The sequence below is a fragment of the Sciurus carolinensis genome, chromosome 13 (assembly GCF_902686445.1).
Source record: "Sciurus carolinensis chromosome 13, mSciCar1.2, whole genome shotgun sequence".
NCBI classification, from domain to species: Eukaryota; Metazoa; Chordata; class Mammalia; order Rodentia; family Sciuridae; genus Sciurus; species Sciurus carolinensis.
In genome coordinates this window covers 48954274-48976407 of record NC_062225.1, presented here as the reverse complement: position 1 = coordinate 48976407, position 22134 = coordinate 48954274, and the positions used below count along the sequence as shown (strand labels likewise).

Sequence of the window (22134 nt, the reverse complement as noted above, 5' to 3'; positions counted from 1 at the left end):
TATTATGACAATATTGTTAATGTCCTCATAGGGGCTATTTGGTCTAGGATTGCATACTGTCTGAATTGGGCACTGCTAATATTGATCTTCCCTTAAAGAAAAGATTTTGGAAACCTATAGGGTCACTATAAGCCTATGGGGGGGGTGGATCTGCAATAACCCAGATCTGCTCTGCTAGAGGGGAAGATACATGAACAATATGAAAAAACAAGGGAAGAAAATGATCCAAACAAATCTAGATTCTATATTAATAGAATCCAATGACAGTATGTTAGAAGAAATGTCAGAAAAGGACTTCAGATTATACATGATTAAGATGATTCGCAAAGCAAAGGATGAGATTAGAGAACAAATGCAGGCAATGAATGATAATACCAATAAGCTGAAAGAGCACCTGCAGGAAGCAAAAGATCATTTCAACAAAGAGATAGAGATTCTCAAAAAAATAAATAAATAAACTGAAATCCTTGAAATGAAGGAAACAATAAACCAAATAAAAAACTCAATGGAAAGCATCACCAACACACTAGACCACTTGGAAGACAGAACCTCAGACAATGAAAACAAAATATTTGATCTTGAAAATAAAGTTGCCCAAACAGAGAAGATGGTAAGAAATCATGAACAGAATCTCCAAGAACTATGGGACATCATGAAAAGACCAAATTTAAGAATTATTGGGATTGAGGAAGGCACAGAGATACAAACCAAAAGAATGAACAATCTATTCAATGAAATAATATCAGAAAATTTCCCAAGCCTGAAGAATGAAATGGAAAATCAAATACAAGAGGCTTACAGAACACCAAATGCACAGAATCACAACAGATCCACACCAAGGCACATTATAATGAAAATGCCTAACATTCAAAATAAAGATAGGATTTTGAAGGCCGCGAGAGAAAAGCATCAGATTACATATAGGGGGAGACCAATACATATAGCAGCAGACTTCTCAACCCAGACTCTAAAAGCTAGAAGGACCTGAAGCAACATATTTCAAGCTCTGAAAGAACATGGTTGCCAACCAAGAATCCTATACCCAGCAAAACTAACCTTCAGATTTGAAGATGAAATAAAATCCTTGCATGATAAACAAAAGTTAAAAGAATTTACAAATAGAAAGCCTGCACTATAGAATGTTCTCAACAAAATATTCCATGAGAAGGAAATGAAAAACAACAATGGAGGTCAGCAAACGGAGGAACTGCCTTAGAGTAAAACCACTCAAAGGAAAAACCAAGCCAAGTTAAAAACCAAAAATAAGCCCAAATGACTGGGAATATAAATCATATCTCAATAATAAAGCTGAACATTAAAGGCCTAAACTCATCAATCAAAAGACATAGACTGGCAAAATGGATTAAAAAGAAAGATCCAACAATATGCTTCCTGCAAGAGACTCATCTCATACAAAAAGACATCCACAGACTAAAGGTGAAAGGATGGGAAAAAACCTACCACGCACATGGACTCAGTAAAAAAGCAGGGGTTTCCATCCTTATATCAGATAAAGTGGACTTCAAGCCAAAGTTAGTCAGAAGGGATAAAAAAGGACATTTCATACTGCTTAAGGGAATCATAAATCAGGAAGACATAATGATAGTAAATATTTATGCCCCAAATAATGGTGCATCCCTGTACATCAAACAAATCCTTCTCAATTTCAGGCATCAAATAGACCACAACACAATAATTCTGGGTGACTTTAACACACTGCTCTCTCCACTGGATAGATCTTCCAAACAAAAACCAACCAAAGAAACCATAGAACTCAATAACACAATCAATAACCTAGGCTTAATAGACATATATAGAATAGTCCATCCATCAACGAGCAAATTCACTTTCTTCTCAGCAGCACATGGAACCTTCTCAAAAATAGACCATATGTTATGCCACAAAGCAGCCCTTATGAAATGCAAAAAAATAGAGATACTGCCTTGTGTTCTATCAGATCATAATGGACTGAGAGTAGAAATCAATGACAAAATTAAAAAACAGAAATTACTCCAACACCTGGAGACTAAATAATATGCTATTGAATGAAACATGGATAACAAAAAACATCAGGGAGGAGATAAAAAAATTCTTAGAGGTCAATGAGAATGACGATACAACATATCAAAATCTCTGGGACACTATGAAAGCAGTACTAAGAGGAAAATTCATTGCATGGAGCTCATTCCAGAAAAGAATGAAAAGTCAACAACTAAATGACCTAACATTACAGCTCAAAGCCCTAGAAAAAGAAGAACAGAATAACAGCAAAAGTAGTAGGAGACAGGAAATAATTAAAATCAGAGCTGAAAATTAATGAAATTGAAACAAAAGAAACAATTCAAAAAATTGACAAAATGAAAAGTTGGTTCTTTGAAAAAGTAAACAAAATAGACAAACCCTTAGCAACACTAACAGAGAAGAAGAGAGAAAATTCAAATACCTAAAATTCATGATGAAAAAGGAAATATCACAACAGACAACACTAAGATACAGAACATAATGAGAAGCTACTTAGAAATTCTGAATTCCAACAAAATAGAAACTACCAAAGACATTGATAAATTTTTAGAGACATATGCTCCTCTCAAACTGAACCAGGAGGACATACACAATTTAAACAGATCAATATCAAACAATGAAATAGAAGAAGCCATTAAAACCTACCATCCAAGAAAAGCCTAGGACCAGACGGATTCTCAGCCGAGTTCTACAAGACCTTCAAAGAAGAACGCATTCCAATACTTCTCAAAGTATTCCAGGAAATAGAAAAAGAGAGTACCCTACCAAACTCATTCTATGAAGCTAATATCACCCTCATACCCAAACCAGGCAAAGACACATCAAGGAAAGAAAATTTTAGACCAATATCCTTGATGAATATAGATGCAAAGATCCTTAAAAAAATATTGGCAAACCGCATACAAAAACATATTAAGAAAATCGTGCACCACAATCAAGTGGGGTTCATCCCTGGAATGCAAGGATGGTTTAACATCCGTAAATCAATAAACATAATCCATCATGTCAATAGACTTAAGGATAAGAATCATATGGTTATTTCAATTGACGCAGAAAAAGCGTTCGACAAAATACAACACCCCTTCATGCTCAAAACACTAGAAAAAATAGGGATAGTAGGAACATACCTAAACATTGGAAAGGCTATTTATGCTAAGCCCATGGCCAACATCATTCTTAATGAAGAAAAACTGAAAGCATTCCCTTTAAAAAGGGAAACAAGACAGGGATGTCCTCTTTCACCACTTCTATTCAACATTGTCCTCTAGCCAGAGCAATTAGGCAGACCAAAGAAATTAAAGGGATACGAATAGGAAAAGAGGAACTTAAGCTGTCACTATTTGTGGATGACATGATTCTATATTTAGAGGATCCAAAAAACTCCTCCAGAAAACTTCTAAACCTCATCAATGAATTCAGCAAAATAGCAGGCTATAAAATCAACACGCATAAATCTAAAGCATTTTTATACACAAGCGATGAAACATCTGAAAGGGAAATGAGGAAAACAACTCCATTTGCAATAGCCTCAAAATAAATAAATAAATAAAATACTTGGGAATCAATCTAACCAAAGAGGTAAAAGATCTCTACAATGAAAACTACAAAACACTGAAGAAAGAAATTGAGGAAGACTTCAGAAGATGGAAAGATCTCCCATGTTCTTGGATAGGCAGAATTAATAATGTCAAAATGGCCATACTACCAAAAGTGCTATACAGATTCAATGCAATTCCAATTAAAACCCTAAGGATGTACCTTACAGAAATAGAGCAAGCAATCATGAATTTCATCTGGAAGAATAAGAAACCCAGAATAGCTAAAGCAATCCTTAGCAGGAAGAGTGAAGCAGGGGGTATCACAATACCAGAACTTCAACTATACTACAAAGCAATAGTAACAAAAACAAGCATGGTAGTGGTACCAAAATAGATAGGTAGATCAATGGTACAGAATAGAGGACATGGACACAAACCCAAATAAATACAATTTTCTCACACTAGATAAAGGTGCCAAAAATATGCAATGGAGAAAAGATAGCCTCTTCAACAAATGGTGCTGGGAAAACTGGAAGTCCATATGTAGCAGAATGAAACTAAACCCCTATCTCTCACCCTGCACAAAAATCAACTCACAATGGATCAAGGAACTCGGACTCAGAATAGAGACCCTTCATCTTATAGAAGAAAAAGTAGGTCCAAATCTTCAACATGTCGGCTTAGGATCGGACTTCCTTAACAGGACTCCCATAGCACAAGAAATAAAAGCAAGAATCAACAACTGGGATAGATTCAAACTAAAAAGCTTTCTCTCAGCAAAGGAAACTATCAGCAATGTGAAGAGAGAACCTAAAGAGTGGGAGAAAATCTTTGCCACTCATACTTCAGATAGAGCACTAATTTCCAGAATATATAAAGAACTCAAAAAACTCTACGTGAAGAATACAAATAACCCAATCAACAAATGGACTAAGGATATGAACAGACACTTCACAGAAGATCTACAAGCAATAAACAGATATATGAAAAAATGTTCAACATCTCTAGTATTAAGAGAAATGTAAATCAAAACTACCCTAAGATTCCATCTCACCCCAATTAGAATAGCGATTTTCAAGAATACAAGCAACAGTAGGTATTGGCGAGGATGTGGAGAAAGAGGTACACTCATACATTGCCGATGGACTTTCAAATTAGTGCAGCCACTCTGGAAAGCAGTATGGAGATTCCTCAGAAAGCTTGGAATGGAACTATTTGACCCAACTATTCCACTCCTTGGCCTATACCCAAAGGACTTAAAATCAGCATACTACAGAGATACAGCCACATCAATGTTCATAGCTGCTCAATTCACAATAGCCAGACTGTGGAACCAACCTAGATGCCCTTCAATTGATGAATGGATAAACTGTGGCATATATATATATATACAATGGAATATTACTCAGCCATAAAGAATGATAAAATTATGGCATTTGCAGGCAAATGGATGAAATTGGAGAATATCATGCTAAGTGAGATAAGCCAATCTCAAAAAACCAAAGGACAAATGATCTCGCTGATAAGCGGATGATGACACATATTGGAGGGGAGCGGCAAGAATGGAGGAAGGAGGGACTGTATAGAGGGAAAAGAGGGGTGGGAGGAGTGGGGGGAAGGAAAAAATAACAGAATGAATCAAACATCATTACCCTATGTAAATGTATGATTACACAAATGGTATGCCTTTACTTCATGTACAAACAGAAACAACATGTATCCCATTTGTTTACAATGAAAATAAATTTAAAAAATAAAGAAGAAATAAAATGGTTGACAAATATATGAAAAAATGTTCAACATTATTAACAATTAGGAAAATGCAAATCAAAACTACACTGAGATTTCATCTTACACCAGTCAGAATGACAGTCATCAAGAATACAAATAATAATAAGTGCTGGAGAGGATGTGGAGAAAAAGGAACACTTTTACACTGTTGGTGGGATTGTAATTAGTACAACCACCATTGAAAGCAGAATAAAGGCTTCTCAAAAGGCTAGGTTTGGGACCACTATATGATCCAGCTACACCACTCCTTGGTATTTATCCTACAGAGTTAAAGTTATCATACTACAGTGATACATGCATATCCATGTTTATAGCATCACAATTCACAATAGCCAAACTATAGAACCATCAACAGATCATCCATCAACAGATGAATGAAGAAAATGTAGTATATATACCCAGTGGACTTTTATTCCATTCTAAAAAAGAAATTGTCATTTGCTGGAAAATGGATGTAACTAGAGACCATTATGTTAAGTGAAATAACTCAAAATCAGAAGGTTAAAGGACATGTTTTCTTTCATATATGGAATTTAGACAGGAAAGGAAAAGAAAGATGGGAGCAGGTCTCATGAAAATCAAAGGGAGATCAGTAGAGGAAAAGGGACCAAGAGGTAGGAGGTGGGGAGGAAGGGGGAAAGTGCTGGGAAGTGATATTGATCAAATTATATTATTACATTATGTGCATGTACAAATATGTAACAACAAACTCCACCTGTATGTTCAACTATTATGTACCAATCAAATGTTGGGAAAATTAGACTTAGGCATGGCTATAAAGTATTAATAGTAGGCATGTAAATTAGGTCACAAAATTAGGTCATAATGTTTTTTAATGACAACGCCTATTTTTAGAGCCATATACTAATTTTTGAAAGCAAAATCTAGAATTCAGAAAGGCTTTGTGTTTAAGTAAAAATATTCTTTATTGCCCAAATATCTAAGGAAAAGTCTGTGTATGTGTGTGTGTGTGTGTGTGTGTGTGTGTGTGTTTTAGCTGATTTGGTTAGATAAAGGAAAACATTGTTCAAAAATGATTTTTGAGGAATTATACAACCTCATTTGCATTTGGGGTATAATTTTAAGAAAATAAATTAGCTACACTACAAATTACCCCATTAAAAAAAAAGAAAGCACCAAGTTTAAATAACTTTCTCAAAGCTACACAGTGAATGATTGTTATTCAAATCCAAATAGCCTGATCTGAGTATCTGTACATATAACAAGTTCTCTGCATAGCCTCTAAAATAATGAGAAAGTTTCCTTGTGTCAAAGAGTTTCTCTGTATTGAAAGGGTCCGGTGAGTGTTTTCAGGTATGAATGAAAAAAAAAAAAATACACTCCTGGATATCATTATGAAATGGTGAAACAATCATCAAGAGAAGATTCTAAAAGTTTCCATAAAGAGAAAGAAAAATGTCACCACCTAAGGAATAAGAATCAATAAAAAACAGCACTGATGCAAGGGAACAATGGACTAAATGTCTTTAAAGTTCCCAGGGGAAATCATTTTTAACCTAGAGAAGAGGATTTACTTGGCATGGATACTCCAACCAGTTTCTTCAAGTGGCACTGGACATTAAACCTGCTGAGAAGGAAATGAAGTCCTAGAACAATATTTGACCTTTAAGTGAACAAGATTCATATGCTACATAATATTATGAATGCTATTTAGTAGTTTTAGGGTCAATCTGTCTGCATAATGTTGGAAGTATAAATATGGTTACATAACAGAATTTGTGTTAACGGCCTTAATAAGAAAAGTAAATTTACGGTTGATAAAAGACGGGAAATAGAGGCTGGAGGTGTAGCTCAGTGGTAGAGAACTTGCCTAGTGCACCCGGGGCCCTGGGTTCCATCTCCAACACTGGGAAAAATAAAGATGGGAAATAGAAGAGAGGTATGTTAATATTATTTAACATAAGGGTAATCAAGGTACTACCCACTGTGGATGAAACAAAGAGGAGAAATTTAAAGTTCCAGGGAGGGGTATATAAGTGGTAGAGTGCTTATCTGCCATGCACTAGGCCCCTGGTTTAGTCCTTAGCACTGTCAGTGAGGCAGGGATCGGGAGGGAGGCTCTTTAAAGGTCAGAGGAACCAGTATAAGAACCCTAGCCTCTTCACTGAGCTCAACCTCACATAATCCACCACCCACTTAACATTTCCTCTTGAATATCTAATCACCTTTTCAAGTTCGGTAAGATCAGAACAGAAGGTTTCATTTCCCCCTTCCAAACTGATGCCCCCACCAGTATTCCCCATGTTCAGTGAGTGATATCTCCATTTCCCCAGGTGCTCACGGTTTGATAATCAAGAAGCCATTCTAAAACTTTCCCTTTCCTTCCTCTATGTTCAGTCTATCGTGAATCTTGATACCTCTAGCTCCAAGTCTGTTCATTTCCTTCCTCATGTACTGTAGCCACTACAACCTGCTGCCTTTCTTCCTCTGTCATGATGTGTTTTCTGCATCATCATCAGAAGGGTCTTTGAAAAGCACCAATGAAATCCCTCTCCTCCTTTAGGTTTTTCAGTTACTTCTTATTGTTCATTGAACAAATTTCAAATTCTTCATAGTAAGTCACCTGACACTACTGGATCTGCCAAATGTGCCTTTATCTTCTATAGCACACACTATGGGGATTTAGGGATGGGGAAGACATCACAGACCAAGAAGGTCGAGAAACTCTCTGGAAGTCAGGCTTGTTCCAAACCAATTTATGTCTTCTTACTTGTTATTGCATTTCTGTAAATTTAATTACATATTCTTGTGAATTAAAACTGAGTATGAAAATAAAACAGTTGTTTCTATAAAACATTCAAAGTTGGGTACTTTGGAAAGACTTGAGAAATGGTCAGTCATTAATTTTAGTAAATGATGGTTAGGTATGGGCAAGATAACCATAAGAAAAGAGGAGTTGGAATGAATTTTTTTAAGTCTTGAAGCATTGTGAGCTCATTTTGCTTCAAATGTATATTTACATTTCATTCTGTGTTAAAGAAACAGAAACTGGAAAGGATGCATTAGAGATGTGGTTTGTACAAGAAACAAAGTAGAATTCCAATCAGTGCATACAGAAAGAAAAATGACTTGGAACTCCAATAAAAGTTTGATGAATGAATTGATTAAAATTAAACATAAAGGTATGGTATATGATTCTTTGCTTTAACTGACTTTTTTTGGTTAAACAACTCTTTCTTTTCACATAAGGAAGAGTCACTTCTAATCTGGTTGAAGGGATGTGGAAGAATGGTGGAAGATGAAACCAGACAGATGGACTTTGTTCCAGACTGGTCAGGAAGGTCTAACCATTTCATAAGGGATCCCCCAAATTAGAGTTTGTGGATCTACTCTGTTGAGCTAATCAACTTTTCCAGAGAGAAATCCTCCATACCCCTGTGTGGGGTAGAGGAGAGATTATCCAAGAACCCCTCAATCCTGTTTGCAACTTCACCTGGTACCACTGCCCCATGCTCCCTCCTTCTCAGGTAGGAATCTGATACCTCCAAGTTACTGCAACACTGTGGCATGAGCTGGCATGATTTTTACCCCACTTTCATCCCCACACGCACTTAGTTTCCAGTTCTCTGAGGTCTACTCAAATCAATTGCCATTTACTCATCCGCTTTCCAGTTTCCAATTTGTTAACATCTTGGTTCCCATTTAGTTCTTTTTTTCCTTAAGGATTTAGGCCCTCTTGATTTCTTTATTGTTGTTTTCCTGGGGTTAGGGAAGGAATGACAGGAAATGCACTGGTTGACATTCCCACTCTTGATTGGAAATCAGCCTTCTAACTGTTACCATTACCACTATTTAGGATTGGTTCAGTACTTAGAGTTGTCTGATCCTGGGCCCCTTACTAAACTTCATCATTTTGTTCATTCAGTTTATGAAATGAGAATAATAATTCCTACTTGGCAGGACTGTTATGAGAACTAAATGAAATAAAAAGTGCCTACCACAGTTCTTGAACATAGTAGGCAATAAATGGTAGCTATTTCTATTACTAATTGCAACTAAGTTAGGTGTCCAGTTGGAATTTAGCTTTGGCAAGCTGGCATGGAGCCTCTCTCTCCCTCGCTTTTTCCCTCCCTCTAGACTTCCAGATCTCCCCACCTTCCTCCCTCTCCTCATTTATTGGTATTTCCCATTACTGTGTTCATTTTTATATCCTAAGGTCTAGAATAATGCCCAAACTCAATAATATTTATTGAATAATTGAATGATAATTACACACTACTCAAAAAAAAATGTTTAAAGTCGATGTAATTTAAACTAACAGGAAAAACAACATAGGTCTGTAATTAATTCCTAATTTAGGTAGTGTGTGGATACCAGATAAAAAAGATTTTTAAAAAGAAAATATTTTAATGTAACATTTTAAAATATGTACAAAACTAGTCTGAATGTGCCAGATTTTAATATATGCATTTAAATAGGAAAAAATGTGCACATCAACATGTGCTAATACCAATTAAAAGTCATTTCATAGTCATTCCGTTCCATCAGCCCACTTAATTACGCCTGGTCTTTGGTATTTCAGCAATTTTATCTTGTGCTGACAATGAAAGTGCCCTTTATGTCTTGTACCACCACACAATTTTCTGGCTGCCATCCATAGTGAATTAACAAATGGCTATGCTTCATCATATCTGAGTCCAGTAAGACTAAGTCTTCACATTTGATTTTATATAATAAAATTTTATAAATTGAAAGGTTGATCTAATTAGTGAAGGGGGCGTATTTCATATTTAAATGAAACTTTGGCTATTCATCAGTCTACTTGATATTTTAATGTTCTTCTGCATTGCAAATCCATGTACAGTAGTCAAATTAATTTTCTAAAATAGGTTTTAGTTTATGTTACTTCTTTAGTACCAAGGTGTGGTATAGGAATGACTTCTTGCTATAGTTATGTTTGTTTTTAATCTGGATTTTTTTGAAGTGTTTTTGAAGATCTATAGTATTTTTACATTAACAATCTTTTTAAATAAGATCAAAATAAATACTATTGAGTAGAGTTTCTAAGAGAAAATATTTATTGGCAAATGTTTCTTAAGCAGACCCAAATAAAAGGTTAAGAAAAATTTTCAGAGTAAAACTGCTAAGTTCTCACCAATATAAGGAGCAAATTGTGGGTTTGAATGAATCCTGGTTTTGTTGATAAAATTTGAATGGCTAGATACCAACTTGTTTAGAAAATTCTTATTTTAATTAGATCAGGTTTCCAAGAATCCGTGGATTTCCAACATTCTTCACAGACTTTGCTTTATGTTTGTAGCTCTCATGTAATAACACTTCTTTCAAGTAATCACTGGGGTTCTTTTGAATTATTAAGTAAAGTAACCATGAAGAACCTGAATGTCTTCTCTCATGTTGTCCCACTTAGATATTCTTCACTAATATAAGTTTTTTTTTTAATTTCATGTGTTTGCATAAATGAACATGTCTCATAGGTGTAATGTCTGGGTGAGGAATTCCCTTCTATTGATGGTAACTCAGAGTACTTTCGGTCCTCCATGAAGAAATTAATCCTTTTATGTTATTATTTTTGAGATTCTGGGAGACTCTAGGTTCCCATTTAAAAAATGATTTATTCTGATTTATTTAAATGACTTTCTTTGGAATTATTTCTCTTTCAGTTTTCTGTAAAACAAGCTACCTCAAATTTAGTGGCTCAAAACAACAATCATCTTACTTGCTCAGTGTGCTTCACTCTTCAGTTGGGTTCAGCTGGGCTGTTCTTCTGCTCTTGATGGGGGTCATTTGTATAGCTGCATTCTATTGACAGGTGTCTGAAGACTGGGCTCAGCTAGGATAGTGAGATGCCTGGGTTTTCCTTCTCCATGTGGTTTCTCCAGCAGATTGACTGGATTTCTTAACCTGGCAGCTCCGGGCTTCTAAGAAAACAAAAGGCAGAAGTTGGATTATGCCTAGCTCTGACCCAGTGATGAAGCTGCCACGTTGCTTAGGCTAAAGCTAATCACAAGGCCAACCCATTTTTATTGATAATATGTTCTCTGTTTTTATGGGTATAATACTATTTTTTTTTCTGCTCTGTAGTCCTTGTCTTTTTCAGGAAATAAAAACTTTTATTATTTTCATTCATATATCTTAGGCACTCTCCTTGTTTTCTTTCTTACTTAGTTCTTACTTGAGAACTTCCTCTAGAAATTCTTCCAAGTAGGTCTGATTTCCTTGCCTCCTAATATTTTTTTAAAATTTTGTCTTCGTAGTTAAACGATAGTTTGGTTAGATATTAAAATTGTAGGCTTTAACTTATTTTCCTTTCAATATTTTCAAAATATTACCCAGTTATCTTATATCCAGCTTTGCTACTGAGATATTTGATACTAAGCTGCTTCCTACTCCTTTGCAGACAATATGTCTTCTCTATAAAAGTATTTAAAATTTTTTCATTGTCTCAGATGATCTTAAACTTCTGTTTAAAGTGTCTTAGATGTGAGGTTTTCCTTATGAACCCTGTAGGACTGGGTGCAGAGTGAATCTAGTGAAAGGCCTGGGGTGCAAACTTTAAAGAGGGACTCACTCCCCAGGTCATAAGGTCCCTCCTTAAATCTGACATTCCTTGTAATTCCCTGTGAGTACTTGCAATCTGAGACCTTTTATCTTTCTTTAAATTCTTAAATATTCATCCTCATTATTTCTTTGAATATTTCCTTCTATTTCTTTTGAATTCTGATGTTGGTATTTCCTCCTCCCATGTCTCTTAAATTTTGTTTTTTCTTTCTTTCCTGCTGTCTTCTGGGACATCTTCTCAATTTAATTTTCTAGTTCGTGAATCTCATTGTTTACTGCATCTTTTGTTGTTGTTGTTTGTCTTATTTCAATTGTTTTTATTTTCATCTCTAACATTTTACGTGATTTTTTTTATGATCTCTTACTCTTGCCTCACATTACTGACAACTTCTATGTATCTTTGAAGATATCTGTTATGCTTCTTTTAAATTATTGGTGTATTGGTTCTAATAATCCTGCTTCCCGTGGTATATGTTAAACTTCTCTTTCTTTTACGGGGTGTGTAATTTATCATAGATCATGCTCCCCTGAGGGGATCAGCGGCCTCGTGTGGGCAAATGGCTAAGACCAGGGTCTGATTTGCATACCTCCCAGTGAATTTAAAGAAAGAAAATGAGGCCTAGTCTGTAGAGCTTCAGACATCACAAAACCAGTTTTGACCATCCCCAGTTGCTATCACTCTACTAAGCCAGTCCTCTAGTCAGGAATTCACCCCCACCACCCTTAAGCTGTTGAAGAGTGGCATCCCTGAGCGAAGGCACTCTCTTGGTGTTTCGGTTCCTCAGTTCTGACAGTTGCTGGAGAAAGAGTGGAGCAGAGATGCCCAAGGGGACAACATGCACCCATTTCCATAGTCTCTTATCCTGAAGAGACTGCTGTGCTGGCTGATGTTACTGTGTTGACAACAGATGGCTAGCTAATCAGTTAATGCCAGTATCTGTGGCGCTGGGGCAAGTCATGAGCTTACCAGGGCAATGTGAGGCGAGGCAAGGCCAGGAGCAAATTTAAAAGTTCTCTCCCAACCTATTGTCCCTGGACTGCACTTGAACCTTTTTTTTTTTTTTTTTTTTTTTTTTGTTGCGCGGTACTGGGGATCAAACTCAGGGCCTTGTGCTGGCGAGGCAAGCACTCTACCAGCCGAGCTATCTCCCCAGCCCACATTTGGACCTTTCTACCCTCTAACTCAAGCTGCTGCTCCTGGTCACACCAGTTCACTAAAGCCTTCATACCCATCTACTGAAGCCTTTGGCTTTCTCACAGGTGTTCTGTCTGTTTTGTTTTGTTTTTTGATGAGTCATTGGATTCATCTTTTCCCATCCTTCTGTGTTTTCCCCAGAATAGAAAAGGCCTGGCCCCTTGCTGAGACCCTCCATAATTTGACCCCAGCATCCTAGAGACTTCATAAACATTGCTCTTAATCCTCACAATTCTGAAAACAAGTGATCATTATCCCCATTTTAGAGAAGAGGAAATTGAATCTCAGTAAAGTTAAGTAATTTTTTCCAAAGTCACATGGGTAGGAAATGTGGTGCCAGAATCTGAAAATATAACGAACCTCTATCAAAACCTGTGCTTTGGATGGCTTTAATCCATGAAACTACCTGATTAATGCCTAAATTTAGAGTTGCTTTATTTTATTCAAGAAATTATCAAATTATGCTCCAGAAAACATTAATGTTCTGTGAGTTAAAACTTGTTATTCTTCCAAAAAAATGGTAGTCGTTTCCCAATTTGAAGGAAAAAAATAGGAATTATGGACAGAATTTTCTCAGAGTTGTAGTTATTAAATTTTTAGCACCTTCTGTTCTTTTGTGTGCTAGTAAGTCCTTAAAGAAAGGTACTGACTAGGTTAAAAAAAAAAAAAAACGAGTTTTGAGCAGCTGATCTCAACTAGAAATCAAGAAAATGTTATTAGTTCACATTTTTTTTTCCTACTAACTGGGGGGTATTAAATTAAATTTTACTTTATTTTTAATAGTTAATATATGCGTCTAGTACAAATTTCAAAGAATACAAAGGAATATGCAGTGAAAAGTGAATCTACCTCTTTCTACTTCTATCCTTCAGTAACCCAGGTCTTTCCTTTATAGTAGTCTTTTTTTTTTTTTTGGTGGTGGTGCTGGGACTTAGAACCCAGGGCTTGGCACACGCTAGGCAAGCACTCTACCAACTGAGCTATATCTCCAGCCCTTCTATAGTAGTCTTTGATATTAGTTTCTCATATATCATTCCACTGATATGTTAGGTATATGTAAACTCTTATAAACGCTCTCTCCCACCCTATTTTCTTTTACTAGAGTCTGAACCTTCCTACCCTCCAGTTCAAGCTGCTGCTTGCCTTTCATACCAGTTCATATTTTTCAAAAAGGAGATTAATGTTTTTTCCTTGGCAGAATTACTTCATGAAACTTTTGTGATTGTCAGCAGCAGTTGGGAATTGCTCTGATTCTTTAAATAATTTTGCCTGCTAAAAATAAAACTAAAGTGAGTTTTTAAAAATATTTAAAATGTTAAACATACATGAAGTAGAGACCAACATGATGAATATATATTCATCATCTTGATTAAAAGATACTTAAAAATGATTTCTAAAGGGTCTAATGTTACACAATTCTTACAAAATTCTTTTTATTTCACCTTATGACAGAGATTTTGAACTTTTGCAAGAACTTGAGCATGGAATTCCTTGCCCATCATTGTGACCACTTGGCCAGGACTGCAGATTCAGCATAAAAAAATTTCTCATACTCTTTCTAATAGTAAAAAATAATTTGACAATTAAGTTATACTTATGTTTGCTCTAAAATGTATTACTATCTGTGTAAAAGAGCATATCTAATAGATTTTTAAGACCAATAGCTTCTTAATATAATTGTATTAGTATTAATATTTGATTTAAAAATTGATAATTTCACATGTGGAACTAATTTGGTTGTTTTTTAAATTATTTACTTATTCATTTTTTTTTTTACAGACTGCATTTTGATTCATTGGACACAAATGGGGTACATCATTTTGTTCTTAGTTGTATACAATGTAGATTCATACCATTCATGTAATCATACATATATAGGGTTAATGATCTCTGTCTCATTTGGTTGTTTTGATTTGGTCCTTTTCGTGGAAAAAGAATGGTGAGTCCTTATATTTGGGTGAGTAACCTTGCATACTTAGAGAATATCATTCTGCGGGCATTTTTATGAAGCCTGGATATTATGAATACCAGTTATAATTCTATAGACAAATCTAATCATTATTTTAACTTCACAAAGAATCTCTATTCCTTTTTTTAGTTCCACTTGCCTCTCCAGATGCATCAGCAGAGCTTCAAAACAAGTTTAAAGAATACATGTCTTTTATACACCAATATGATGCCAGGAAAACTCCCAATGAGCCCATCAGGGGAAAGGTAAGACTTTATTTAGAATTAATTATTTAATACATGTTTAAGAACAGATTTATGGTAGAACATAAAGTCTTTCAAGTCATAATCATCTTTCTAAAAGTTTATTTAAACAAACTAACATAGTTGTTAGTAGGATAGAATCCCAACCACATGCATAATGAAAATCAAGGAATGATGTCATAATTTGGAATCACAGTTTGGGAACTTAGTTTACTTAAATTATTAAAATCATTTCCTTAAGATAATATCAAAACAGCTAATTAACATTTTTGGATATTCTTAATGTGCATGTGTGGCAGGGGGATGCATGTCATGTTTGTAAATCCAGGTAGAAATATAATAGTGAGTGGTTGGATTTTTTTCAGCTACAGATGTTTGCTTTTAGATTTCATTATAACTAAACCTTTTGTTGGAAGTAGTAGACATTTGGGACATGATCATAAATTCTTAGGTCTATGAACTGTTTCTATTGTATCCATAGTAACCTATACAACAAGAAATAAAATTTGATACGAACAGCCTTGAACAATCCAAATGATAGAAAAGTTGAGAAATGGGAGATAATGACATTTGACTTTCTACTGTTTTTTCCTTCCTGCTCATTTTCTGGCACACCCTATTTTGTAATTTATTTACAAGTTTCGCCAATAATTTTTATGGGGATGTCTTCAGTTTGGGACTAGGGTGACAGCCAAGGAAGAAGCAATGAAATACGTGCCTGCATCACCAGGATTTGACCTAACCCACAAACTCAGCTGCATCTTCCGGTAATTCGTGTTCCCCAGTTAATGTCAACTTTGTTTTCCTTTCCAGAGACATGGAACTTTTGTGCAGAGAGAGATAAAACAAGGGAGTAGGCCAATAGTTCCTAAGGGAACAGAGGTATTCCTGAATGCTCCGGGGTTGTGTTCATCAGAACAGTCCGAAAAAACAGAGAAAGGAAATCCAGCGGGAAGAAGAATGATCTCACCAGGTCTCTGCCAACAAAATTCCCAAGAGCTGTTAGAGACTTAAAACTCACTTATCAGAAACAGACGTCAGACAGGCAGCCAAGGCATGCCCCAGAAGCCCTGAGAGGGGAGAAGGCTGCAGGCGTCTTTCACACAGCTATGGGATGTTCTCTTCTCACCAGGCCAAAACCTTTAAATCCACCAATAAAAAATCAGGATAAGTTGCCTTCTTTAGATAAAACGTAATCCCTGGAATGTAAAGAAATTTCATAATCATCATACAGGCCCTGGTGCTTGCTTTTTTTTTTTTTTTTTTTTTTAAATAACTTCAGAATATACAGGTTATGTAAATAGGAAAAAGGAAAAAAAAAAAAAAAAAAAAAAGAAAAGACAAAATACCTCCAAATAGGCTCAAGAGGCTGAAAGGCACAGCAGCCAGGTGTACAAAAGCAGATGGAGCCAGGCATCTGCAAACGCGGGCCTCTGAGACAAACCGCAGGATGTGGTAGTCTGTGCAGGCCGGACAGTTATGCTTCTTGCCCTCTTCTGTTTATTTACTTTTCCTCCAATATCTGTTCCCTTCAATTGTAAAGTTGACAAAATAACAAAATATGATCTTCTCAGATCTACAGAAATGCTATGCTACCCTTTTGTAAGTGGGGAAGGGAAAAGAAAACAGATTGCATAGAAAGAGATCTAGTTTTGTGATGGATATGTTAATTTGATTCACTCTAATACCTTCTTAATATCTATGGGTATCCCATAATATTATGTTGTATGCCTTAAATATACACAATAAAATTAATTTAAAAAATAAAATGAATGTATTTAAAAAAAAAAATACCTCCAAATATTGAGTGGACTCCGTGACAAATCATAAGACATTATTTCTATCATAGTGTTTATAAACAAAACAACTTTATTTTGCACAAAATTAATGTTATTAACAAATAATATAAAATCGTTAAAGGAGAGATCCTATTAGTCATTAGTCACAGCTCCAAAATCAAAACAAACTGGGGTTGGAATATTGATTTCACTTTGTATAAGCTGTGTAACCTAGGGTAAGTTACTTAACCTCTCTAGATTTCAGTTTTCTCATCTGTAACATTAGGAAAATAGCAACTTCATAAAATTGTTGAGCATGAGGCAATAATGTACATTGATCAAAAAGTGGTCATGTAATCACATTATTACTATTACTGAATTAAAATTTCAACTAAAGGATAAAGTAAATTGTAAATTTAAGTTTTCCTTATTCTAAAGCTTAGAACTCCAATGTATACAATTAAGAGTGTGAAATTCTAAAAACATTTCTACTAGTACAAGATACACACACACACACTTTATAGATTACATGGATACTTAGGGTTTCAAAATATTTCCTAAATGGTTTTCTGTTAAACATGGATCATATGTAACACTAATTCAACCTTTACTTTTTGATGAGTTTGGTAAGGATTAACTCTACCAGGTCTTCTAATTTGATGTGTGTGATGTGCCATAGTATATCTGCTATACATATGAGTAGACATAAGTGGACTATTGCTCTGCTATAAAGAGTATTTACAGATTTCCAAGGGATGTATCAGCTTCTCACTATTATCTGCAGTACTGAAAAGACTATAGCTTTATCTTTATCCCTTTATCCTCTCTCCACTAAAGAAATTTTAGTAGACTGCAAAAGAATGAGTGCCATCAGAATATATTTGTATGTTGGGGTTTCCTTGTTCTTACAACGTGGCAAACTAAGGCTTATAGTGAATCTTTTCTATTACAAACACCTTGAAACACTGAATAAAACAAATGCATAGTCAAGCTCATAAATCAGTAAAACTTTCACGTTCCAAAATAGTGAATTTGCTTATTTCTATATCAATATGTATCTTAAAGCTCTTTCCTTGTCAATACATGCAGACTACCTTATTATTTTAATAGACTTACACCCTTCGCAGTACAGGTGTACTGCTATAAAACTGCAACAATAAGAATGCAAGCTTTGACATGGGAAGAGGGGAAGAGGGGAAGGGGAAGCTAAGCAGTTTGAGAAAAGATCTTAAGGGCTAAGAACTTGAATTTTAATCCACATTTTAACAAAGATAGAAACTTATGGTTTCCAAAGTAGAGAGAGAAAATTGAAACCTGCATGAAGCGAGAACTCTCAAACAACTGACCTGTCAATACAAGGCAGGCTCCATTCCACAAGACAGCAAGAAAGTTTACCTCTGCCTGAAGCTATAGAGAGTGAATAAACTCTTTGTGAGAAAGTAAAACCCTGTTTATGCCGCATTCCAGTTCCGAATATGAATTTACATGTAGGATTTCTCATAAGACAAAAAATTAACATGAAAATCCTGCTGGTGATACCTCTGAGGTACCTCACAAAAGCAAATGCAGATCCCCCTAGAGAGATATTTCCATGATTCTCAGAAAAAAAAAAAATCTCTATTCAAGATAAGGTCACAATCAAAAATTGCAAAACATACAAAGGAGAAAAGCAAACAGAGGAAGTGTCTGTAGTACACAGAATGATTCAAACTTCAAAACTGGAGATAATAGACTCAAAACACTTTCAAACTGAAGATCAATCCTCCTCACCCCAGCACTTTCCATCATCTCTTCATGGCCGTTGACTCTAAGCTTGCAGTTCTGTCAGCCCTACCTCCCCATTAGTCATCTCTACCCATAGGTTGGGCTTTTGTTTTCCTCAGTTTGGTTGTACCAACATTTGTTCTCCTTGTAATATCTTTCAGAATTTGCTTAAAATCCACTCTTTTTGATCATAAGTTTCCTGGTTCTCTAATTTTATTAAAATGGGTTTTATTATCTGTATTTATCTATAGGCTCTTTTATAAGATTTAGGGGGCACCAAGCAGCAAATGTATGTGATCGGTCTGCCATCTTGAGTCAATCTCTAATTCTCTATTAAGTAAATTATTTGCAAACTTAGCACTTTAATTAACACATTCTCTGCAGTGAACCTCTGTTGATTAACACTGACAGTCTTCTGTCTTAGAGAATTAGTGAGAGGTGGAGGGCCTGGTGCCAAAAAGTCCTTGCTAGTGAACATCTTTTCTAATACTTTTTTGGTACCAAGGATTGAACTCAGGGGTGCTTAACCACTGAACAACATCCCCAGCTCTTTTTAAAAATATTTTTTCTTATTTTGAGATAGGGTCTCACTAAGTTGCTTGGGGCCTTGCTAAGTTGCTGAGGCTGGCTTTGAACTTGCAATCCTCCTGCCTCAGCTCCCAAGTGACTGGGATTACAGGCATGTGCCATCACATCCAGCAAGGACATCTTTTCTATATTAAAAAAGGTTTATGACTCCTTACAAAATAGTAATTGTATTTTCAGTATCTGTAGTTTGAGAAAATGCCTAATAACAAAATATAGTGATTATTGCCATGTTCGAGTCTCTTTTTTCTTTTTTTTTATTTAAGCTGTGAAGGGTGTTTCTTTCCAAAATGAATTCCATAGTCTATTAAAGTCATAACTGCCTGTCAGTACAAATAATGCTGTTAAATTTCACAAGAATGTCTCCATGTAATTCCCTCATAGAATGATAGCCTTTACAAGGATATAGGATTTTTTTGATTATCAAAAAAATAAAAAACTAACCAAGTCCATGGTCCTTCATATAATTTAGTATTTTAAAACACCTTAGTGAATGTATTAATGGTGTTCCACCCTAACATTGCTATTAATAATAACAAATTTGCATAATATGGTTTAAGTGCTAAAATATATTCAAATCTATTAACTCATTTAATCCTTAAAATAATCGTTTTGAAACAGGGAAAATAATAACATTCCAATTTGACAGCTAATAATAGGCTCGGAGAATATAAATGATTTCTCTAACTGTATAGTTAGCAGAGCCAGGACCAGAACCAAAGTTTTTCAGTGCCCAGTCAAGTTCATCAACTCACAGATGTCAATAGGAAAACGCTGGCCCATTACAAATGAAAAAACAGGGACAGTGTAAGAAGTATCAAAACAAATAATTTCAACATTTTTATTGAGAGACTGATTTTACTGCTTTGGGGAATTTAAAATGTTCTGTTAGACTTCTTATCACTATGATGATTAAATGGATGTGGGGAAAAAACATCATTCCTAAGGCAGATAAAGGCTGGATAAAATATAACACAAACATTTAAACCATATACAGCTAAGCACTAAAACAAATTAAAATCCTCAGGTCAGAAATGAAAAACATGAAAAAAAGCAGTGATCAAAAAGTGAGGGTAAACAGGGAAGTAGAGAATTAGAATCAGAAGATTAATGTAGGGGCCGTGATCTTAATGCCTGAGCTGGAGTGGAATGGAGGCAGCATATGCAGTGGAGTTGGAACTGATCATGGAGCTAGGATCCGAGAAGAGCTTTGCTGCCATGAAGAGGATCCTAGACTACATCCTCCCATTAGCCTGGGAATTAGTGGAGGAAGCAGACTGATTACCACCAGGTGATCCATCTACCAAACACAGCTGTGTGCAGGGGTGGGGTCCAAAAGTACTTTCATGAGTAGTACAGGTTTTATGCTTTGATTTTGAAGTGTTCCCCAAAGGTTCATGTGTTAAGGGCCTGGTCACCAGCCTGTGGTAACCAGTCTCTTAAGAAGTGGTAGAACATTTAGGAAGTGGAGCCTAGCGAAAGGAAGTTAGGCCATTGGGGTATGCCCTTGAAGGGAATATTAGTCCCCAGATCCTTTCCTTTTTTTCTTCCTAGTTGACATGAGGTGAGCAACCTCTGCTACTGTGTGCTTTCTGCCATGATGGCCACAGGCTCAAAGCACAGTGCCAAATGATCATGGATGAAACTCCTGAAACTGTGAACCAATATATATCTTCCCTCCTTTTAAGTGGATTTTTTTCTGGTATTTTGTCACAGCAACAGAAAGCTGACTAACCCAGTAAGAAACCCAAACAAATATAAATGACTCTTTATAATCCCATATGCATGAGACACCAAGATGATATGATTAAAAACAAAAACATAAGAAGCAAGGAAAAAACTTCCAGGGAAAGGAGTTAGCAGAATTCATACCTCAAGAATTACAGACAAGAGCACAAATACTGCAAAGCAAGTATGCCTAATAAATCATCACCTAAAATAATATAAGCTGTATGGAAAGACCAGACTACCATGAAGAAATAGGCATAGGAGAGTATCTAAAGATAAAAACATACCATTTTTAAAAGATAACTCAGTAGACTAATAACTTAAGAGAAACAATAAGTTGGAGATAGAATTAAAGAAATCTCACAGAATACAATACAGAAGATAAAATATTAAAAAGAAAAGCTGGGATGTAGCTCAATGGTACAGTACTTTCCTAGTATGCACAATGCCCTGGATTCTAGAGTCTATCTCCAGTACCACCACCACAAAAAGGAAGGAGGAGAAGGGGAAGAAGGAGAAGACAAAATAGAATGCTACTAAAGTTCCAGACGGAAATAACAGGGGAACATGAAAAAAAGAAATTTGAAAACAAATAGCTGTGACAGACCTACTACTTATTCCCCAATAGCCAGTCTCCCCTTCTTCCTTATTAATAGAATCACCTATTTTTAGCTGGAAATTTGTCTAGTCAGAATAAAGAAAATATTTCCTAGCTTCCCTTGCAGCCAGGTTGACCATATTACTGTTCTGGGATATAACCAGAACAACATGTGCAACATCCAGAAACGTCCTGAAAGGGAAGGAGGTAGACCCTTCTCTCTAGTTATTCCTGCCTGGTAGCTGGAATACAGATGTGATGGTTTAAGATTTTAACTCACTTCCTGAAAATGGAATGAAAATAAAATGGAAGGTTCCCTGACGTCATCGTACACTACCTGGGTGACTTAATTTGTGCAAGAAAGAAACTTCCATCTCAGACAAA

At 35.6% G+C, this 22134-nt stretch overlaps 1 protein-coding gene across 1 annotated transcript in view; it reads left to right on the top strand.

The window, feature by feature from the left end:
* The window catches only part of C13H2orf73 (chromosome 13 C2orf73 homolog), a 37888-nt gene extending 21330 nt beyond the window's left edge, over positions 1-16558 (top strand). The window contains 4 exon segments of the mRNA XM_047522866.1: positions 15185-15300; positions 16111-16308; positions 16310-16374; positions 16376-16558. Of these exon segments, the coding sequence (XP_047378822.1) occupies positions 15185-15300; positions 16111-16308; positions 16310-16374; positions 16376-16493 (497 nt within the window). The 3' untranslated portion in view covers positions 16494-16558.
* Positions 16559-22134: the final 5576 nt, after the last annotated feature.